At 43.9% G+C, this 18,353-nt stretch overlaps 1 protein-coding gene across 1 annotated transcript in view; it reads right to left on the minus strand.

Annotated features, from left to right (window-relative positions):
• Positions 1-3,603: 3,603 nt before the first annotated feature.
• Positions 3,604-18,353, minus strand: part of LOC311140434 (cadherin-like and PC-esterase domain-containing protein 1) — a gene marked incomplete at both ends in the record, with an annotated part of 89,860 nt that continues 75,110 nt past the window's right edge. The window contains 7 exons of the mRNA XM_084175492.1: positions 3,604-3,846; positions 5,524-5,670; positions 6,297-6,384; positions 6,526-6,627; positions 7,198-7,418; positions 11,248-11,384; positions 11,996-12,113. Coding sequence (XP_084031618.1) covers positions 3,604-3,846; positions 5,524-5,670; positions 6,297-6,384; positions 6,526-6,627; positions 7,198-7,418; positions 11,248-11,384; positions 11,996-12,113 — 1,056 coding nt within the window. The remainder of the gene's footprint in view (positions 3,847-5,523; positions 5,671-6,296; positions 6,385-6,525; positions 6,628-7,197; positions 7,419-11,247; positions 11,385-11,995; positions 12,114-18,353) is intronic.

Below are 18,353 nucleotides of genomic sequence, written 5' to 3' on the forward strand. Positions count from 1 at the left end.
CAGCCGCTGGCACTGACAGGAACTGAGCAAAACCTTTGGCATGGGAGAAGGTTGGTTTCCACTAGATAGCGCATCCAAAGTCAAAATTGGTTATAGCCCATCGTAAAAATGTATGAAAACAAAATGTACTTTTTGGTGTTAATTTGAGGTTAGGGTCAGGATTAATGTTAGCAGTGTGGTTAAGGTTAGGGTTAAGGTTAAGGTTAGGTTTAAAATCAGATTTTAAGAAGATCAATTGTAGAAATAGGCGGGGTTTATGACTTTGTGGCTGTGGTAACTAGGGACGGCCGAGAAGGTGGAAGGAAGGACAGAAGTCATCAGAACACTTCTGTATAATGGTCACTTCACTCAAGCGCTGTTAAGCTAATCATGTCAGGCGAGAATCAAGATAATTTCCCCCCGAGAAATTCCTTGATACGAAACCCTGAGTAACTTGAGTGCATAACATATTTATAATACAATAGATTCTCATACACAACAATTATTTATGATAAACAAGGCCCGGTTATGAATTCTGAATTTAATACCAATTTAATTCAAACTAATCCTTATGACAAGCACATTTATAGATTTGATCTATTATTATATTTATAGATTTCATATACAATGGTTTCCAATTTTAAGATTAATATAATACTACAGTTAGAGAAAATGTCCTCATGGTTTCAACACATCGAAATCATGCTCCGAGTGAAAAACATTTTTTTCAGTGCTCGTGAATTGCGCACTATTCGTTAGGTTTAGAAGGTTTGGAATCTAATTTTGCCATTGAAATGTATAGCTTAAATGAAAAAGGATTGATTCAAATGCAACGATAATTACAACCACATTGTCCATTGTGTTTTAGCAAACATTTTCAAATACAATTGAGTCGTTTGCCTTTTCCTGAATAATAAACATTATATGTACAGTCAGAGAGCAATTTCAGCGAGACAATTTAATGACATTTTCAAAAGGGTTGACTGTTGATTATAGTGGACTGGGCTATAGGGTGGTATTTTGCAGACGAGGTGAGGTCTCCTCAGCCCCCAGAAATGTCACAACCCCCCAAGCCTTTCAAATTCCCCGAGTAAAACAGTGCAGAGTGAAAGGTCTGGCTGAAATTTGATATCAGAGGTCCTTGGCGCGACAACAAACCAGGCGGCAGGCCCACCGTCTTCAGGGCAGTTACATGTGCCCAAAAGTCAAGCCTTTGTCTATAACCTTTTACATTAACCTACCTTTTGATCGAGACTGTTGCGTCTTACCTTATTCTATCCCTCACCCACTCAATGCTGTTAATTAGCCACATGCCGCACAAGACCATTCAATTTGAAACACTTTATGCACGCACTTCACTTTGTATGCGTTCCCTTTATTTGATCTACAAACTGTAAAACCAACGTTTTAAACAAATATGGATATATGTTCAATATATCGCTACATTGTATTACATTTCATTGCGGTCATATAACCGTGTTTATAAAGTTTTTTAGATACGCCTTAGCTACATAATTTGAACACACCATTTTAATTGTAAGTAGGCCTGAATAAAATAGACTAATAACTTTCTGGTATAAGGCCCTAACATTACATTGACCTTAAATACGACTTACGCCTACATTTAAATATACATTAGTTTTACTTTCGATCGTGTTGCTCGATCTCTGCCCAGATCACACGGTGGGTAGGGTGATTGGATGTGTCGGATTACCGGGACATGACTGCAAAGCGGAGTCAGACAGGGCACATTACGCGCGAGACGGAGTAAAACCGCATTATACCGATATCCATTTTATTATAGCACAGTTGTAGCCTAATTGAACATTTGTTTCCCTAATTAGGTCCTCCTAAACCAGGTGACAGAGATGTATAGGCCTATGCGCGACAAGAAATATGATCAAACGCTGTCTTGGTGGCACGAAGGAAATTACAAAACGAAGGAAAACAAAAGAGCGCGCCTCTGCCCAAATTCTTCAGAGAATCACACGTCTTCATACCTCTGCATGGTTGAATTGTGATGATGACTGTTAAAGGATTTGTCGAATTCTGTGCGCAAACAGTATGCACAGGCTTATCCTCATGTGGTGCACAACTTAAAGGGGAAATCTGCGAGGCCAACATCCTAATTGTTTAAAAGCTAGGGCTTTGTGGAACTTTCAAAATACAGTTTCATGCTTTCAGAACAGTTTATGGACACAAAGTTAAGTTAAGAAAATATATATTTTAATGTGAGAATATTGCAATGGAATAACTCTTATATGTACCATCTGGAAACACAAAGCTGAAGTTAGTGCCATTTGAAGATACATGTTCTTTAATAATAAATTAATAGTGTTGATAATATTTTGCATAAAGCAAATATAATGTCTTTCTGTTCTTTTTCCTTCAGTTTTCCTTCAAAATCACTGAATCAAATGATTAGGTTTGCTATCAATGTTCCATAGGACTACTAAACAGAGCTATGCAGGTGGTCTCCACTCTTGTGTGTATGTGTGTGTGTGTATGCATGTGTTTGTGGCTATCTGTTACAATTACCTTCATCTTCACCAGCTCAGTTCCCTCCATACAAATGATCGGAGGACAGATCAGACAATATGTATAAATACATAGCCTTCATTAGCATGTAAACAATATGCTGCATGTAAAACATTATACACTGATTATCAACAATATAGGCACGCATAAACATCTGTAGAAAAATATATAGAAATATAAGAAAATTCGCTTGAAGAATAGCTCAGCTTTCGTCATATCTTTGGCATAGAATAGAATACGTTGTGGTATCCACAGAACACGCGGAAGAATGAGGTATATGAGGAGGAATAGCTGGACATCCAAAAGTCCCTCTAATGGCAAGAGATAGGCTTTCCTGATGCATAAAGGCATCAGAGGCACACATCAAAAGTTGTACAACAGTGGCTCTCAAACCTCTCCTCGGGGACCCCCAGACGTTTCACAATGTTGTAGCCCTGAACTAGCTCACCTGATTGGTTGACAAGTTGAATCTGAATCAGTTGTGCTAGCTCTGGAATACATCAAATACATGGAATTGCCGGGGGTCCCTGAGGAGAGGTTTGAGATCCACTGCTGTACCACATTTCAACAACGTTTCCACAACTATAAAACTATAAAATTGTAAGGGTTTGTGCTGGAGCATTGAGGGAGCATTGTCGGTTGGTGGGAGAGCAGGGCTTACATTTGGGATGTGCACACGACACACTCCTTCGACAGTCACTCTTGCTCTCCTCTTTTTTCTTTATCCAGCTGCTTCCCTCGTCTTTCGGCAGTAGGCCAGCGATCCCCCTCTTTCGGCCATCTGGAAACCTCTACCTAGCAGAGGTAGAAGTCACATGACGGGGGGCCCAGTGTGTGGGCCAATCAGAGGAGGTCAGTGTGACAGACAGTGGTGATGTCTGTCTCACGGCTGACCAGTCAGGACTCTCCTGTTACTCCAGCACTTCCTGGACGGAATGACCTCTCATTCTTTAGAAAGACGCTTGTATGGAGACACACACACACACACACACACACACACACACGCACGCACGCACGCACGCACGCACGCACGTTAGTAAGCAAGGACACAAGCACGCACACAGTCAGTGGTGGCGAGGGGTGGGTCTAGTTTCCCGTGTCTCTCACACACAGTCTACTCAGCAGGATCTGCGAGTACACCTGGTTCACTGCTCCTCTCACGTGATAGGTGGAGGAGTTAGACCCCGCCCACTGGTCCTGGTGCTGCAGGGAGGGCTGATCACTGAACCCAGTTCCAGTTCCACTGGTTCCGGTTCCAGGTTCCTCGCCGTGTCGAAGGAGCTTCATCTTCCTGTGCAGGGGAGCCTTGGAGAACGACAGCTTCTCCACCTTCAAGGAACACAGCGAGGAGAACCACATCAACACCTCACCTCTAACACAACATCTACATACTTATATTATACTGTAACTAACTAACTAGACCATGGCCAGAGCTTCTAATACCGGAGGCTAGCTAATGTTGCCTGGGGTTTCACAGAACAGAGTGGAAATCCATGGTCACAGTCTGGGGTTCCTCTAACTCTATTATAAACCACGCTGGGACAATCCAAGCCTGACCTAAATCCTGACATAATAGAAACCCTTTCCATCCCCTCAGGGGCTTGGGTTAGACATTACTTAATTAATGGGTCCCAAACATCCTTCTGGCTTCCCTATGGGAAATCCTGTTGTCACTTAAGACCAATATGAACTGGGAGGGGAGGGCGGGGATACGGAGGCGGTGCACATGTCCTCGTACGTATGCTGAAAACCACTTCACACACGTGCTGGGGCCCAGCTGCTATCAACGTGGGGCTTTACGGCCCAATAAAACCCGGCCTAACTGCTAATTACTGATTAACCGATCCATGGGCCAATTTTATAGCTCAATTAAAACAAGTGACTGTTCTTTTTACAGGGAGCTGGAGAAGGGGGAGAAGGGGAGTGTGTGTGTGTGTGTGTGTGTGTGTGTGCAGTGGTAGAAAAAGTACTCAATTGTCATACTTGAGTAAAAGTACAAAGTAAAAGTAAAAGCTATACATCAAATTCCTTATATTAAGCAAACCAGATGGCACTATTTTCATATTATTTTTAATTACGGACAGACAGGGGCACACTCCAACACTCAGACATAATTTACAAACACAGTATTTGTTTCGTGAGTCCGCCAGATCAGAGGCAGTAGGAATGACAAAGCGTTATATTGATATGTGCCATAATTCTGTCCTGCTTGAGCATTCTAAATGTAACGAGTACTTTTAGGCGTCAGGAAAAATGTATGGAGTAAAAAGTACATTATTTTCTTTAGGAATGTAGTGGAGTAAAAGTAAAAGTTGTAAAAAAAGATAAATAGTAAAGTAAAGTACAGATACCCCAAAAAACTACTTAAGTAGTACCTAAAAGTATTTTTACTTAAGTACTTTACACCACTGTGTGTGCGTCTGTATGGTACAGCAGGATTTCCTTCTAGAAAGCTCCCTGACATGGAGGGGGATTGTTCAATCAAGAGGGCATAAGAACCGATTTCCTCTAGGCCCAGAAAATGGCTGCTCGGTATTTGGATCCTCCGTAGGTTTAAAGCCAAGGATTATTTAAGCCCAAAGATTCCCTCATGGTAAGTCGGAGTGTGTGCGAACAGAAATAGCAAGTATCCATAATTAAGTTATTTCAGAAATTACAGTCGGAGAGAGAGAGGGAGTCCTTGGGGAAAGAGCTTGCTGTGGATCTAGCTATGTTCCCTGGCCACTGAGATTTAGACAAACCATTAGTTACAATTGGTATCAATTACTGTATCCAGAGAGAGACATGCAATACCTGTGTTATAGTGTTGATAACATTGTGCTGTGATTTGGATAACTGACTGGGAGGTTAACCAAATACTGAGAATGAATATAAACTATGATGAACAAAACGAACATGCTGAATTAGGATGTTCAAGGTGATACACACTGTTTCAATAAGGGTGGGGCAAGAACATGGGCTACTGTCGTTTTCTAGACGAGGGTGAAGGCGGGTGGGGGGGTTTACCTCATGAAAATGGCAGGCGCACCGTCCCTGCAGGAACTCTTTGTAGCGGCCCATGGTGATGCTGAATGTGTCTATGACCTCATACCCATAGTGCTTTGCAGCGGTGAGGATGTTGCTGTTCTCTCTGTACAGCTCCTGTACTCCTCTCTGGGCAAGTTAAAGTAAGACAACAAAGACGTAATCACTACTCAACATAAGGAAAAACTATCTTAAAACATTCACAGTGGGAGCCATATCGTAGCCATAACATTTGTACAGTTCTCTGATGCCCCTATTGCAACACGTCTGAAGTATAACTGACCGTTGAATTGAATTAGTTATATTGCTGTTGAATGGGTGCCATTGCTGATGTTGGATCAGTCAGCATGTTGGACGCCATGGACTATTAGCCAATAATGTTTTAGATAAATACACACGGCACGGTCAGAGGGCTATCCACCAGGTGCCTAAGCACTGGCTTTTAAAAACTTTAACAGATAAACAGTCAAATGAACAGCATGGAAAAATTATTAGAGTGAAGAGAGAAGCTGAGGGGGAAAAGAGAGAGAGAGAGAGGAAGAGAGAGAGAGGAAGAACGAGGAAGACAGAAAAAAGAGAGAGAGAGTGAGCGAGAGAGTGAGAGAAAAGAAAAGAGAGAGACAGAGTGAGAGAAAGTGATCGAGAGAGAGAGATTCAGAGAGAGAAACAGAGCAGTCAAACAGAGAAAAGAGTTGAGGAGGAGACACCATGAAAAGAGTGAAACTGATTGCACACAAACAGGAGGATGGACCTACCAGTGAGAGAGAGCGGATGCCGTCCACAGGGAGATGGAAGCCCATGCCCAGAGACTTCACCACCACCATGATATTCTGTAGCCCTTCCCTGGAGGAGAGAGGTGGGTAAGCTGCATCTCTAAATTAGATCTATTCTTGGCCAGTGAATAGATTTAATTAAGCAGTTGCTAATTCCTGAACAACGTCAGGAAGGGCGTTTGCCACAGAGTGTATGCATCAGTGGGTTTACCTCTCCAGCACCTCTCTCATGATCCTCAGATGGATGGTGTTGAGCCACTGGACACCTCCTGCCACCAGCACAGTCTGACGGGAGTTCTCCAAGGGTTGCGACCTTCGGAGGGGATCAAAGGTCAAAAAGACATCAGCTCGGCAGTAGGACTATATCTATTGAACAGGCATAGGCACACATGCTGACAATTGTTCTAACGCGCTACTGTGGACACACACACACACACACACACACACACACACACACACACACACACACACACACACACACACACACACACACACACACACACACACACACACACACACACAGCACCTGCTCAGCATATACTTCAGTAGCCACATCCAAAGCAAAGTGCGGTCCCAGAGAGAGAGCCGTGGTTGGGAGATCTGCTGTGTTAAATTACACTGTGACACGACTCCTAACACATGACTCTTAAACACAGCCCCCGGCCCTTTGATCACAGAAACTGATTAAGGCTTCCTCTCCATATGGGGGGACAGAGCTTCGAGTGTCTATGGGAGCTAGGAGCCAAAATGGCTTCCGCATAGATATGGCTTCTTGATGCCCATCTAACAGCTGATGAGTAGATTGCAGTGATTACAGGACATACTGTAGTGCAGCAGGGGTGCCCTCACCCATCCACCCACCCAGACTCCCCCTCTCCTTCACCTCAGTATGAGCTGCTCTAGGGTCCTCTGGAAGGTGGGTTTGTGGCTCTGCTCCAGCCAGAACTGGGGGTAGTAGGAGTAGGAGACGTGTGTGTGTCCCTGGTTGACGTTGCGATAGACCAGGCTGTCGTGGGCCTTGCCCCAGTCCTCCAGACTAGAGTTGACCCGCTCCATCAGGAAGTACATCATTCCCCGGTTAGTGGAGTCACCTATGAACATTACCTGAGTGGCAAGAATAATGGTTTTGACTTGACAGGATCAAGAACACATTCTATTCATTAGGGCACACCGTAGCAAAACGTACCAAGCATTTATTATTGGACAAGTTCAGGTAGTCCCTCCCTGTTTCAGCCCTTTTTCTTCTGTTTGCTACCTAATGAATATGGCCCAGTTTACATTGAATTTGCACTCCAAAATGATTTCACTGTAGTTGACTGGCATGTATTTAAATCTATAACTGCTGACCTTTATGGCTGACTGCATCATTGCCTAAATGTTTACACATGAGAGGCAAAGCCCACTAGGCATACACTGGTTGAATCAACGTTGTTTCCACATAATTTCAATGAAATTATGTTGAACCAATGTGGAATAGACGTCTGTGCCCAGTGGGATGCTTCTATTACGACCAATCAACATAACACAATATGACATATGAAAAGAGATATGACAGTGTCCAGTCAGTGTCCAAATCAGTTTCCAGCTAAGCCAATCAGAGTGTGTGAAATAACCTTTTCAAACACGGAACAGAGCCAAAACAGATGGACTGTAGTTTAGAGTGAGAGGTAGCAAACATCTCATCTCTGTGAAAGCTTCTGATTGTCCAAATCTGTTGAGGAGAAAATGGGGAAGTCCAGAGAAACGTCATAAAACACGACAGCTGGAGCAAATTGACCTAACTCATAACTCATGTGTCAAATCACTATTGATACAGATACATATTAAAGTCTCCTGTCAGAAACGGTCAAGGGATGAAAAATGAAAAGAGAAAGTGTGTTCGCGCACGGCTGTGTTTGTGACTACATTTGACATCAGGGACCACGGCGAGAGGGGTAGACGGGTAGGGTATGTGAGGATAGGAAGTTGAGAGGCTCTATTAGCATTAGCTGCAATGTGAGCTAAAGTGGCTAAAGTCCCACTTTAATCACACGTTCACACGGACCTCTGTCCTGGAAGTAACTGGCAACTCTTTCACAAACACCTACTCACATTCACTAGAGACAGCTTTCACTAAGCCACTACCCACATTCACTAGAGATATTTGATTAAGCCTATAGGAAGCCCTAAGATTGTAAATGCCTAATATGGCTCAAAGTCGGGGTTGCAAGCTGCAGTGGGTCGCCAAAATGTTTGTTTTTTTAGGAACAAAAATTAAGAGTACAGATTATTGTATGGGGCAGTATACAAAATTTTTTGAGAAAGATAATTTGAAAGATACAATTCTTTTGAGTAAATGCATTTATTGGTTTATTTTCATTTTGATAAAATATGAAAATGCAATGAATTGAAGGTTATATGTAAAAATCTAAATTTACAGATTTTAAGGTTGTGTCATTAGATTTGGGGTGGGATCGCAAGAAATTATTGGGAAAAAATTGGTTCCCCAGAAATTCTAGTGGACAAAATGGGTTCCCCAGAAATTCTAGAGGACAAAATGGGGTCCCATCTGAAAAAGTTTGAATACCACTGCTCTAAGATGTATACCTACTATGCCTTATATATTTCCTGGGGTGATTTAACGGCTTTACGTTCCTGAGGGCCGCTCCATACAGTGACACCAGTGCAGCGAACTGCATGCCATCCCATTAGCATTACTGCAGTATTTGAGCAAAAGGCTGAGACTTTAGTTCATACAGTATACTGCTTCTGTCCCTCCACCACTCCTCCTGTCCTCAGCTCTGCCACCCCCTGCTGGGTTTATAAACCTATTCATACAGCGTCACATAAACCCTAGTCTCACACCTCAGAGGCATCATACCATAGCCTACCTCATCTACCCTCACCACCTGGATTCAATAAGACGGAGAGAGGGGGGGGAGCGAGAAAGAAAAAGAAAAGAGAGATGTTTGAGGGATGGCTCAGCCCTCACATTAACTCACAAGGGAAATGTGCTAGACACTGCCTGTCTTGTTATCCTTACATGATCATCTCTGGCCCATCTTTAGACCAGATGCATGCTGGTTAGCGTAGTCTTAACACATGCTGTATCTGCCCACACCTTTTTCACACACGCTAGAGAGCCTGACCAATACATCTGGCTTCCATATCATTCCGTTATCCCCTGTGCAATATCTCTCACACACATAGACATACAGTAGTGTGTGTGTGTGTCTTATGTGGAAAATATTAGCACTCTCACTGAATCTGTCGGCGCTGCTGTCTGGATCCATGGGTAATCTTTTATGACTCATCTGGAGTGCCTTGTTAGCGCCAAGTTAGCGCCCGCTGCTAACCTATCCTAACTACCTCCTGCTTTTGGGGAACAAGCTAATAGCTAATCTGTACTGTTAGTAGGTTGTGGGACAGTAACCTGAGAAGAGAGCTAGCTAGGAACATGAGAGCAGTGCCTGAACTCAGGTCATGGGCTATGGACATACACTGCTCGTCGAACATCATCTCATTCCAAAATCACGGGCATTAATATGGATTTGGTCCCCCGTTTACTGCTATAACAGCCTCTGCTGGGAAGGCTTTCCACTAGATGTTGGAACATTGCTGCGGGGACTTGCTTCCATTCAGCCACGAGAGCATCAGTGAGGTTGAGGAATGATGTTGGGCGATTAGGCCTGGCTCGCAGTAGGCGGTCCAATTAATTCCAAAGGTGTTCGATGGGGTTGAGGTCACGGCTCTGTGCAGGCCAGTCAAGTTCTTCCACACTGATCTGGACAAACTACTCTGTATGGACCTTGTTTTGTGCACGGGGGTATTGTCATGCTGAAACAGGAAAGGGCCTTCCCCAAACTGTTGCCAAAAAGTTGGAAGCACAGAATCGTCTAGAATGTCATTGCATGCTGTAGCGTTAAGATTTCCCTTCACTGGAACTAAGGGGCCCAGCCCGAACCATGAAAAAGCCCCAGACCATTATTCTTCCTCCACCAAACTTTACAGTTGGCAGGTAGCGTTCTCTGGGCATCTGCCAAACCCAGATTCGTCCGTCGAACTGCCAGATGTTGAAGTGTGATTTATCACTCCAGAGAACAAGATTCCACTGCTCTAGAGTCCAAGCTTCACACATTTAACATTGACATTTTAGTCATTTAGCAAACGCTCTTATCCAGAGCGACTTACAGTTAGTGAGTGCATACATTTTCATACTGGCCCCCCGTGGGAAACGAACCCACAACCCTGGCGTTGCAAACGCCATGCTCTACCAACAATGCTTGGCATTGTGCATGATGATCTTAGGCTTGTGTGCGGCTGCTTGGCCATGGAAACCCATTTCATGAAGCTCCCGACGAACAGTTCTTGTACTGACTTTGCTTCCAGAGGCAGTTTGGAACTCGGTAGTGAGTGTTGCAACCGAGGACAGACGATTTTTACAGGCTACGTGCTTCAGCACTCGACGGTCCAGTTCTGTGAGCTTGTGTGGTCTACCACTTCGCGGCTGAGCCATTGTTGCTCCTTTCCACTTCACAATAACAGCACTTACAGTTGACCGGTCAGCTCTAGCAGGGCAGAAATTTGTCAAACTGACTTGTTGGAAAGGTGGTATCCTATGACGGTGCCACGTTGAAAATCACTGAGCTCTTCAGTATGGGCTATTCTACTGTCAATGTTTGTCTATGGAGATTGCATGGCTGTGTCCTCGATTTTATACATCTGTCAGCAACGGGTGTGGCTGAAATAGCCGAATCCACTAATTTGAAGGTGTGTCCACATACATTTGACCATGTAGTGTATGTGATCGTGTCTCAATGTCAACAAGGTATGACATGATTGTTCTTTTCAAATACAATCTCTTTTTGGGCTTAGTTGTGGTCAATTTGCATCCACTTCGACAAAAATCGTCCCACTGATGAATATAGTTGCCTACCCCTGCCTTAGGGCTTACCTTCCTGTACATCATGCAGTCCTGCAGCTGGGGGCGGTCCAGCAAGGGGTGGTAACAGCCCTCGGGTTGCCAGGCAACCTCTCTCCAGTCACAGGTCCGGTTGTCGGCACAGCTGAGGCAAGGAACCACCCAACGACCTGGGGAGAGAAAAAGAGAGGGAGGGAAAGAAAGGGAGAGAGAAGAAGAGAGGGAGGGAAAGAAAGAAAGGGAGAGAGAAAATGAGGGCAGGCAATCAGACAACCAGAAGTGAATAAAGTGGATAATTGTTCCTGCTCCAAAAAACATAGTTATTAATGAATATAGATATTTCCATTAACAAAATCTCCACAGATTTTTCAACAGCAAAGCTTCACATTGTGAGAGTAATCATTCTCCACACACACATCACATTGCTCTCTCTGCTGACATTTATTCTCTGCCCTGCAGGGTAGGATATTGGGTTTTAATAGCTGAGTTTAACCTCTGACCTTTTGCACTTAAATCAAAGGGCAGAGTGTATTGGCCGCTTAAAATCAGCCTTGCCTTGTACAGATACACACACACCAATGTTTCATATGGACATCTGGGCACGTATGCATAACATTTCAGAGCGATGATAATTATTTCTAAGTAGAAGATTTCTGAGGATCCTTTTAGTGAAATAATTTTTCTGACAGTAATTCATAAATCCTTTCAGCTATGTATGAAACGTTATCTATGAAAACAATGTGAAGTGATATCTTTGGGGGGGGGGGGGGGGGGGACAGACCTGGTACATCCCCAGAGGTGCAGGGCCGAGTTCGGGCCTGGGGCTCGCCTGGAGAGAATGGCCCAGGGAGGGGCTCTAAACCACAGGGCTGATCTGGTTGCACCACCAGGCCACAGTCCTGCATAGACACAGGGAGAGAGGGATAGATTAGATTATGGAAGGATGGTCCATCGTCCTGGGAGGCTGAGGGAACTCCATCATGTTGAGTTGATGTTGTAATCTAGTATCCATTCAGTGCTATTGTTCTAGTATCCACTCAGTGCTATTGTTCTAGTATCCATTCAGTACTATTCTTCTAGTATCCATCCAGTGTTATTGTTCTAGTATCCATTCAGTGCTATTCTTCTAGTATCCATTCATTGCTATTGTTCTAGTATCCACTCAGTGCTATTGTTCTAGTATCCATGTTGTCAGGATGAAACACAGTAATACAAATGGCAGGTTGGGGTAGATTTATGACCATATTGATTCAACAATTCAACTCATCTGACCATTTATACAACCATATAGATTATGGAAATCTCAATTGTCAAAGGCTTTCATAGCTGTAGTTGTGTACTGATAGGAGTGCTATTGTTTTCCCCTCTCTGTTTGAGTCATGGGAGGCAGTTACTGTAAAACCTCACAGTCACTGACCACAGTCATCCCTATGTCTCAATGACCATTCTGCCATTCCCTCGCTCACTGTGTTTCCATCTCTCTCTCTCATCACTATCCTTTCCCTATTTCTTTCCCTTTCCATCTATTTGATCATTTCGTTTGGGCACTCTCTTCCCTCACCATCTTGCCCTTCTTTACTCAGCTCCTTTCACTCCATCTCCCTCTCTCCCTTCTTTGTCTCTTCTCTTCGGTGTCAAAGAGCTTGGCGGTGGGCGCTTTGTCCCTCTCCTTGAGGTTGGTGGTGGTGGGGGGTCAAACGGTTGGAGGTGAGGGTTCAGAGGTCAGACAAACCTAACCAGATGAATGACAGCGGCCGGGAGGCTCCGTATCCCAGGGACCCCGTGGGAGCCGCCCGACCGTCTGGCCCTGAGTACAGAGACACCGCCAGGCTTGCGGCGCGACTGAACCTCACACACACAAACGTAGATGCTCTCCCACACACACACACACACACACACACACCTAGATACACATACACCTTCCCTTTCAAACGGGCCATGAAGAAACTGAACATCACACACGCAGCCTCCCTCCCTCCCTCACTCTGAGGGTCTTCAGTTCGCACGTCCACACTACATTCCCCACGGCTCCGGCGCAGCTCTCAACAAAGTGCCACAAGACAACTTAACAGGGATTTTCTTGTTCGTACCTGTGCACAGTGTACACACCACAAACACAGAGGCCATGGGGTCTGAGGGAGCCGCCTGTGGCCACAGCCCAACCGCCGCTATGGAGGAAACGCACCACGGTCGCCTTTCATCTTTCCCTCCATCACTCCTTCAGTCTCCCCACTCCCTTTCTTCTTAAAACGGACCGGAGAGTCTCGATGCCACGTAAAAAAGACCTGTATATACAGTACCAGTCAAAAGTTTGGACACACCTACTCATTCAAGGGTTTTTCTTTATTTTTACTATTTTCTACATTGTAGAATAATAGTGAAGACATCAAAACTATGAATTAACACATATGGAATCATGTAGTATCAAAAAAGTATTAAACAAATCAAAATATATTTTATATTTGATATTCTTCAAAGTAGCCACCCTTTGCCTTGATGACAGCTTTGCACACTCTTGGCATTCTCTCAACCAGCTTCACCTGGAATGCTTTTCCAACAGTCTTGAAGGAGTTCCCACATATGCTGAGCACTTGTCGGCTGCTTCTCCTTCACTCTGCGGTCCAACTCATCCCAAACCATCTCAATAGGGTTGAGGTCGGGGGATTGTGGAGGCCAGGTCATCTGATGCAGCAGTCCATCACTCTCCTTCTTGGTCAAATAGCCCTTACACAGCCTGGAGGTGTGTTGGGTCATTGTCCTGTTGAAAAACAAATGATAGTCCCACTAAGCGCAAACCAGATGGGATGGCGTATCGCTGCAGAATGCTGTGGTAGCCATGCTAGTTAAATGTGCCTTGAATTCTAAATAAATCACAGACAGTGTCACCAGCAAAGCACCCCCACACCATCACACCTCCTCCATGCTTCACCTACTCTGCGTCTCACAACGACACGCCGGTTGGAACCAAAAATCTCAAATTTGGACTTCCTCCAATTTGGATTTCCACCGGTGTCCATTGCTCGTGTTTCTTGGCCCAAGCAAGTCTCTTCTTCTTAGTAGTGGTTTCTTTGCAGGAATTTGACCATGAAGGCCTGATTCACGCAGTCTCCTCTGAATAGTTGATGTTGAGATGTGTCTGATACTTGAACTCCGTGAAGCATTTATTTGGGCTGCAATTTCTGAAGCAGTAAACGCTAATTAACTTATCCTCTGCATCAGAGGTAACTCTGGGTCTTCCTTTCCTGTGGCATTCCTCATGAGAGCCAGTTTCATCATAGTGCTTGATGGTTTTTGCGACTGCACTTGAAGAAACTTTCAAAGTTCTTGAAATTTTCCGAATTGACTGACCTTCATGTCTTAAAGTAATGATGGACTGTCATTTCTCTTTGCTTATTTGAGCTGTTCTTTCCATAATATGGACTTGGTCTTTTACCAAATAGGGCTATCTTCTGTATACCACCCTTACCTTGTCACAACACAACTGATTGGCTCAAACGCATTAAAAAGGAAATAAATTAACTTTTAACAAGGCACACCTGTTAATTGAAATGCATTCCAGGTGACTACCTCATGAAGCTGGTTGAGAGAATGCCAAGCGTGTGCAAAGCTGCAAAGGGTGGCTACTTGAAGAATCTCAAATATGAAATATATTTGATTTGTTTAACACTTATGGTTACTACATGATTCCATATGTGTTATTTCATAGTTTTGATGTCTTCACTATTATTCTACAATGTAGAAAATAGTAAAAATAAAGAAAAACCCTTGAATGAGTAGGTGTGTCCAAGCTTTTGACTGGTACTGTATATATAGAGCTCAATGTTAGCCAACCTGCCAGCTTAGTGGAGTCTGCCAATAGCACAGTCAGTGTAGTCAGCTCAGCCATACCCATTGAGACTGTGTCTGTGCCTCGACCTAGGTTGGGCAAAACTAAACATGGCGGTGTTCACCCTAGCAATCTTATTAGGATAAAGACCTCCTCCATTCCTGCCATTATTGAAAGAGATCGTGATACCTCACATCTCAAAATAGGGTTACTTAATGTTAGATCCCTCACTTCAAAGGCAGTCATAGTCAATGAACTAATCACTGATCATAATCTTGATGTGATTGGCCTGACTGAAACATGGCTTAAGCCTGATGAATTTGCTGTGTTAAATGAGGCCTCACCTCCTGGTTACACTAGTGACCATATTCCCCGTGCATCCCGCAAAGGCGGAGGTGTTGCTAACATTTACGATAGCAAATTTCAATTTACAAAAAAAAAAATGGCGTTTTCGTCTTTTGAGCTTCTAGTCATGAAATCTATGCAGCCTACTCAATCACTTTTTATAGCTACTGTTTACAGGCCTCCTGGGCCATATACAGCGTTCCTCTCTGAGTTTCCTGAATTCCTATCAGACCTTGTAGTCTTAGCAGATCATATTCTAATTTTTGGTGATTTTAATATTCACATGGAGAAGTCCACAGACCCACTCCAAAAGTCTTTCGGAGCCATCATCGACTCAGTGGGTTTTGTCCAACATGTCTCTGGACCTACTCACTGCCACAGTCATACTCTGGACCTAGTTTTGTCCCATGGAATAAATGTTGTAGATCTTAATGTTTTTCCACAAAATCCTGGACTATCGGACCACCATTTTATTACGTTTGCAATCGCAACAAATAATCTGCTCAGACCCCAACCAAGGAGCATCAAAAGTCGTGCTATAAATTCTCAGACAACACAAAAATTCCTTGATGCCCTTCCAGACTCCTTCTGCCTACCCAAGGACGTCAGAGGACAAAAATCAGTTAACCACTTAACTGAGGAACTCAATTTAACCTTGCGCAATACCCTAGATGCAGTTGCACCCCTAAAAACGAAAAACATTTGTCATAAGAAACTAGCTCCCTGGTATACAGAAAATACCCGAGCTTTGAAGCAAGCTTCCAGGAAATTGGAACGGAAATGGCGCCACACCAAACTGGAAGTCTTCCGACTAGCTTGGAAAGACAGTACCGTGCAGTACCGAAGAGCCCTCACTGCTGCTCGATCATCCTACTTTTCCAACTTAATCGAGGAAAATAAGAACAATCCAAAATTTATTTTTGATACTGTTGCAAAGCTAACTAAAAAGCAGCATTCCCCAAGAGAGGATGGCTTTCACTTCAGCAGTAATAAATTCATGAACTTCTTTGAGGAAAAGATCATGACCATTAGAAAGCAAATTACGGACTCCTCTTTGAATCTGCGTATTCCTCCAGGGCTTAGCTGTCCTGGATCTGCACAGCTCTGCGAGGGCCTGGGATCGGGAGAGACACTTAAGTGTTTTAGTACTATATCTCTTGACACAATGATGAAAATAATCATGGCCTCTAAACCTTCAAGCTGCATACTGGATCCTATTCCTACTAAACTGCTGAAGGAGCTGCTTCCTGTGCTTGGCCCTCCTATGTTGAACATAATAAACAGCTCTCTATCCACCGGATGTGTACCAAACTCACTAAAAGTGGCAGTGATAAAGCCTCTCTTGAAAAAGCCAAACCTTGACCCGGAAAATATAAAAAACTATCGGCCTATATCGAATCTTCCATTCCTCTCAAAAATTTTAGAAAAAGCTGTTGCGCAGCAACTCACTGCCTTTCTGAAGACAAACAATGTATACGAAATGCTTCAGTCTGGTTTTAGACCCCATCATAGCACTGAGACTGCACTTGTGAAGGTGGTAAATGACCTTTTAATGGCGTCAGACCGAGGCTCTGCATCTGTCCTCGTGCTACTAGACCTTAGTGCTGCCTTTGACACCATCGATCACCACATTCTTTTGGAGAGACTGGAAACCCAAATTGGTCTACACGGACAAGTTCTGGCCTGGTTTAGATCTTACCTGTCGGAAAGATATCAGTTTGTCTCTGTGAATGGTCTGTCCTCCGACAAATCAACTGTACATTTCGGTGTTCCTCAAGGTTCCGTTTTAGGACCACTATTGTTTTCACTATATATTTTACCTCTTGGGGATGTTATTCGAAAACATAATGTTAACTTTCACTGCTATGCGGATGACACACAGCTGTACATTTCAATGAAACATGGTGAAGCCCCAAAATTGCCCTCGCTAGAAGCCTGTGTTTCAGACATAAGGAAGTGGATGGCTGAAAACTTTCTACTTTTAAACTCGGACAAAACAGAGATGCTTGTTCTAGGTCCCAAGAAACAAAGAGATCTTCTGTTAAATCTGACAATTCATCTTGATGGTTGTAAAGTCGTCTCAAATAAAACTGTGAAGGACCTCGGCGTTACTCTTGACCCTGATCTCTCTTTTGACGAACATATCAAGACTGTTTCAAGGACAGCTTTTTTCCATCTACGTAACATTGCAAAAATCAGAAATTTTCTGTCCAAAAATGATGCAGAAAAATTAATCCATGCATTTGTTACTTCTAGGTTAGACTACTGCAATGCTCTACTTTCCGGCTACCCGGATAAAGCACTAAATAAACTTCAGTTAGTGCTAAATACGGCTGCTAGAATCCTGACTAGAACCAAGAAATTTGATCATATTACTCCAGTGCTAGCTTCCCTACACTGGCTTCCTGTTAAGGCAAGGGCTGATTTCAAGGTTTTACTGTTAACCTATAAAGCGTTACATGGGCTTGCTCCTACCTATCTTTCCGAGTTGGTCCTGCCGTACATACCAATACGTACGCTACGGTCACAAGACGCAGGCCTCCTAATTGTCCCTAGAATTTCTAAGCAAACAGCGGGAGGCAGGGCTTTCTCCTATAGATCTCCATTTTTATGGAACAGTCTGCCTACCCATGTGAGAGACGCAGACTCGGTCTCAACCTTTAAGTCTTTACTGAAGACTTATCTCTTCAGTAGGTCATATGATTGAGTGTAGTCTGGCCCAGGAGTGTGAAGGTGAACGGAAAGGCTCTGGAGCAACGAACAGCCCTTGCTGTCTCTGCCAGGCCGGTTCCCCTCTCCACTGGGGTTCTCTGCCTCTAACCCTGTTGCAGGGGCTGAGTCACTGGCTTGCTGGTGCTCTTTCATGCCGTCCCTGGGAGGGGTGCGTCACTTGAGTGGGTTGAGTTACTGACGTGATCTTCCTGTCTGGGTTGGCGCCCCCCCTTGGTTTGTGCTGTGGTGGAGACCT

Source organism: Coregonus lavaretus, assembly GCF_964263955.1.
Source record: "Coregonus lavaretus genome assembly, chromosome: 13".
Taxonomy (NCBI): domain Eukaryota; kingdom Metazoa; phylum Chordata; class Actinopteri; order Salmoniformes; family Salmonidae; genus Coregonus; species Coregonus lavaretus.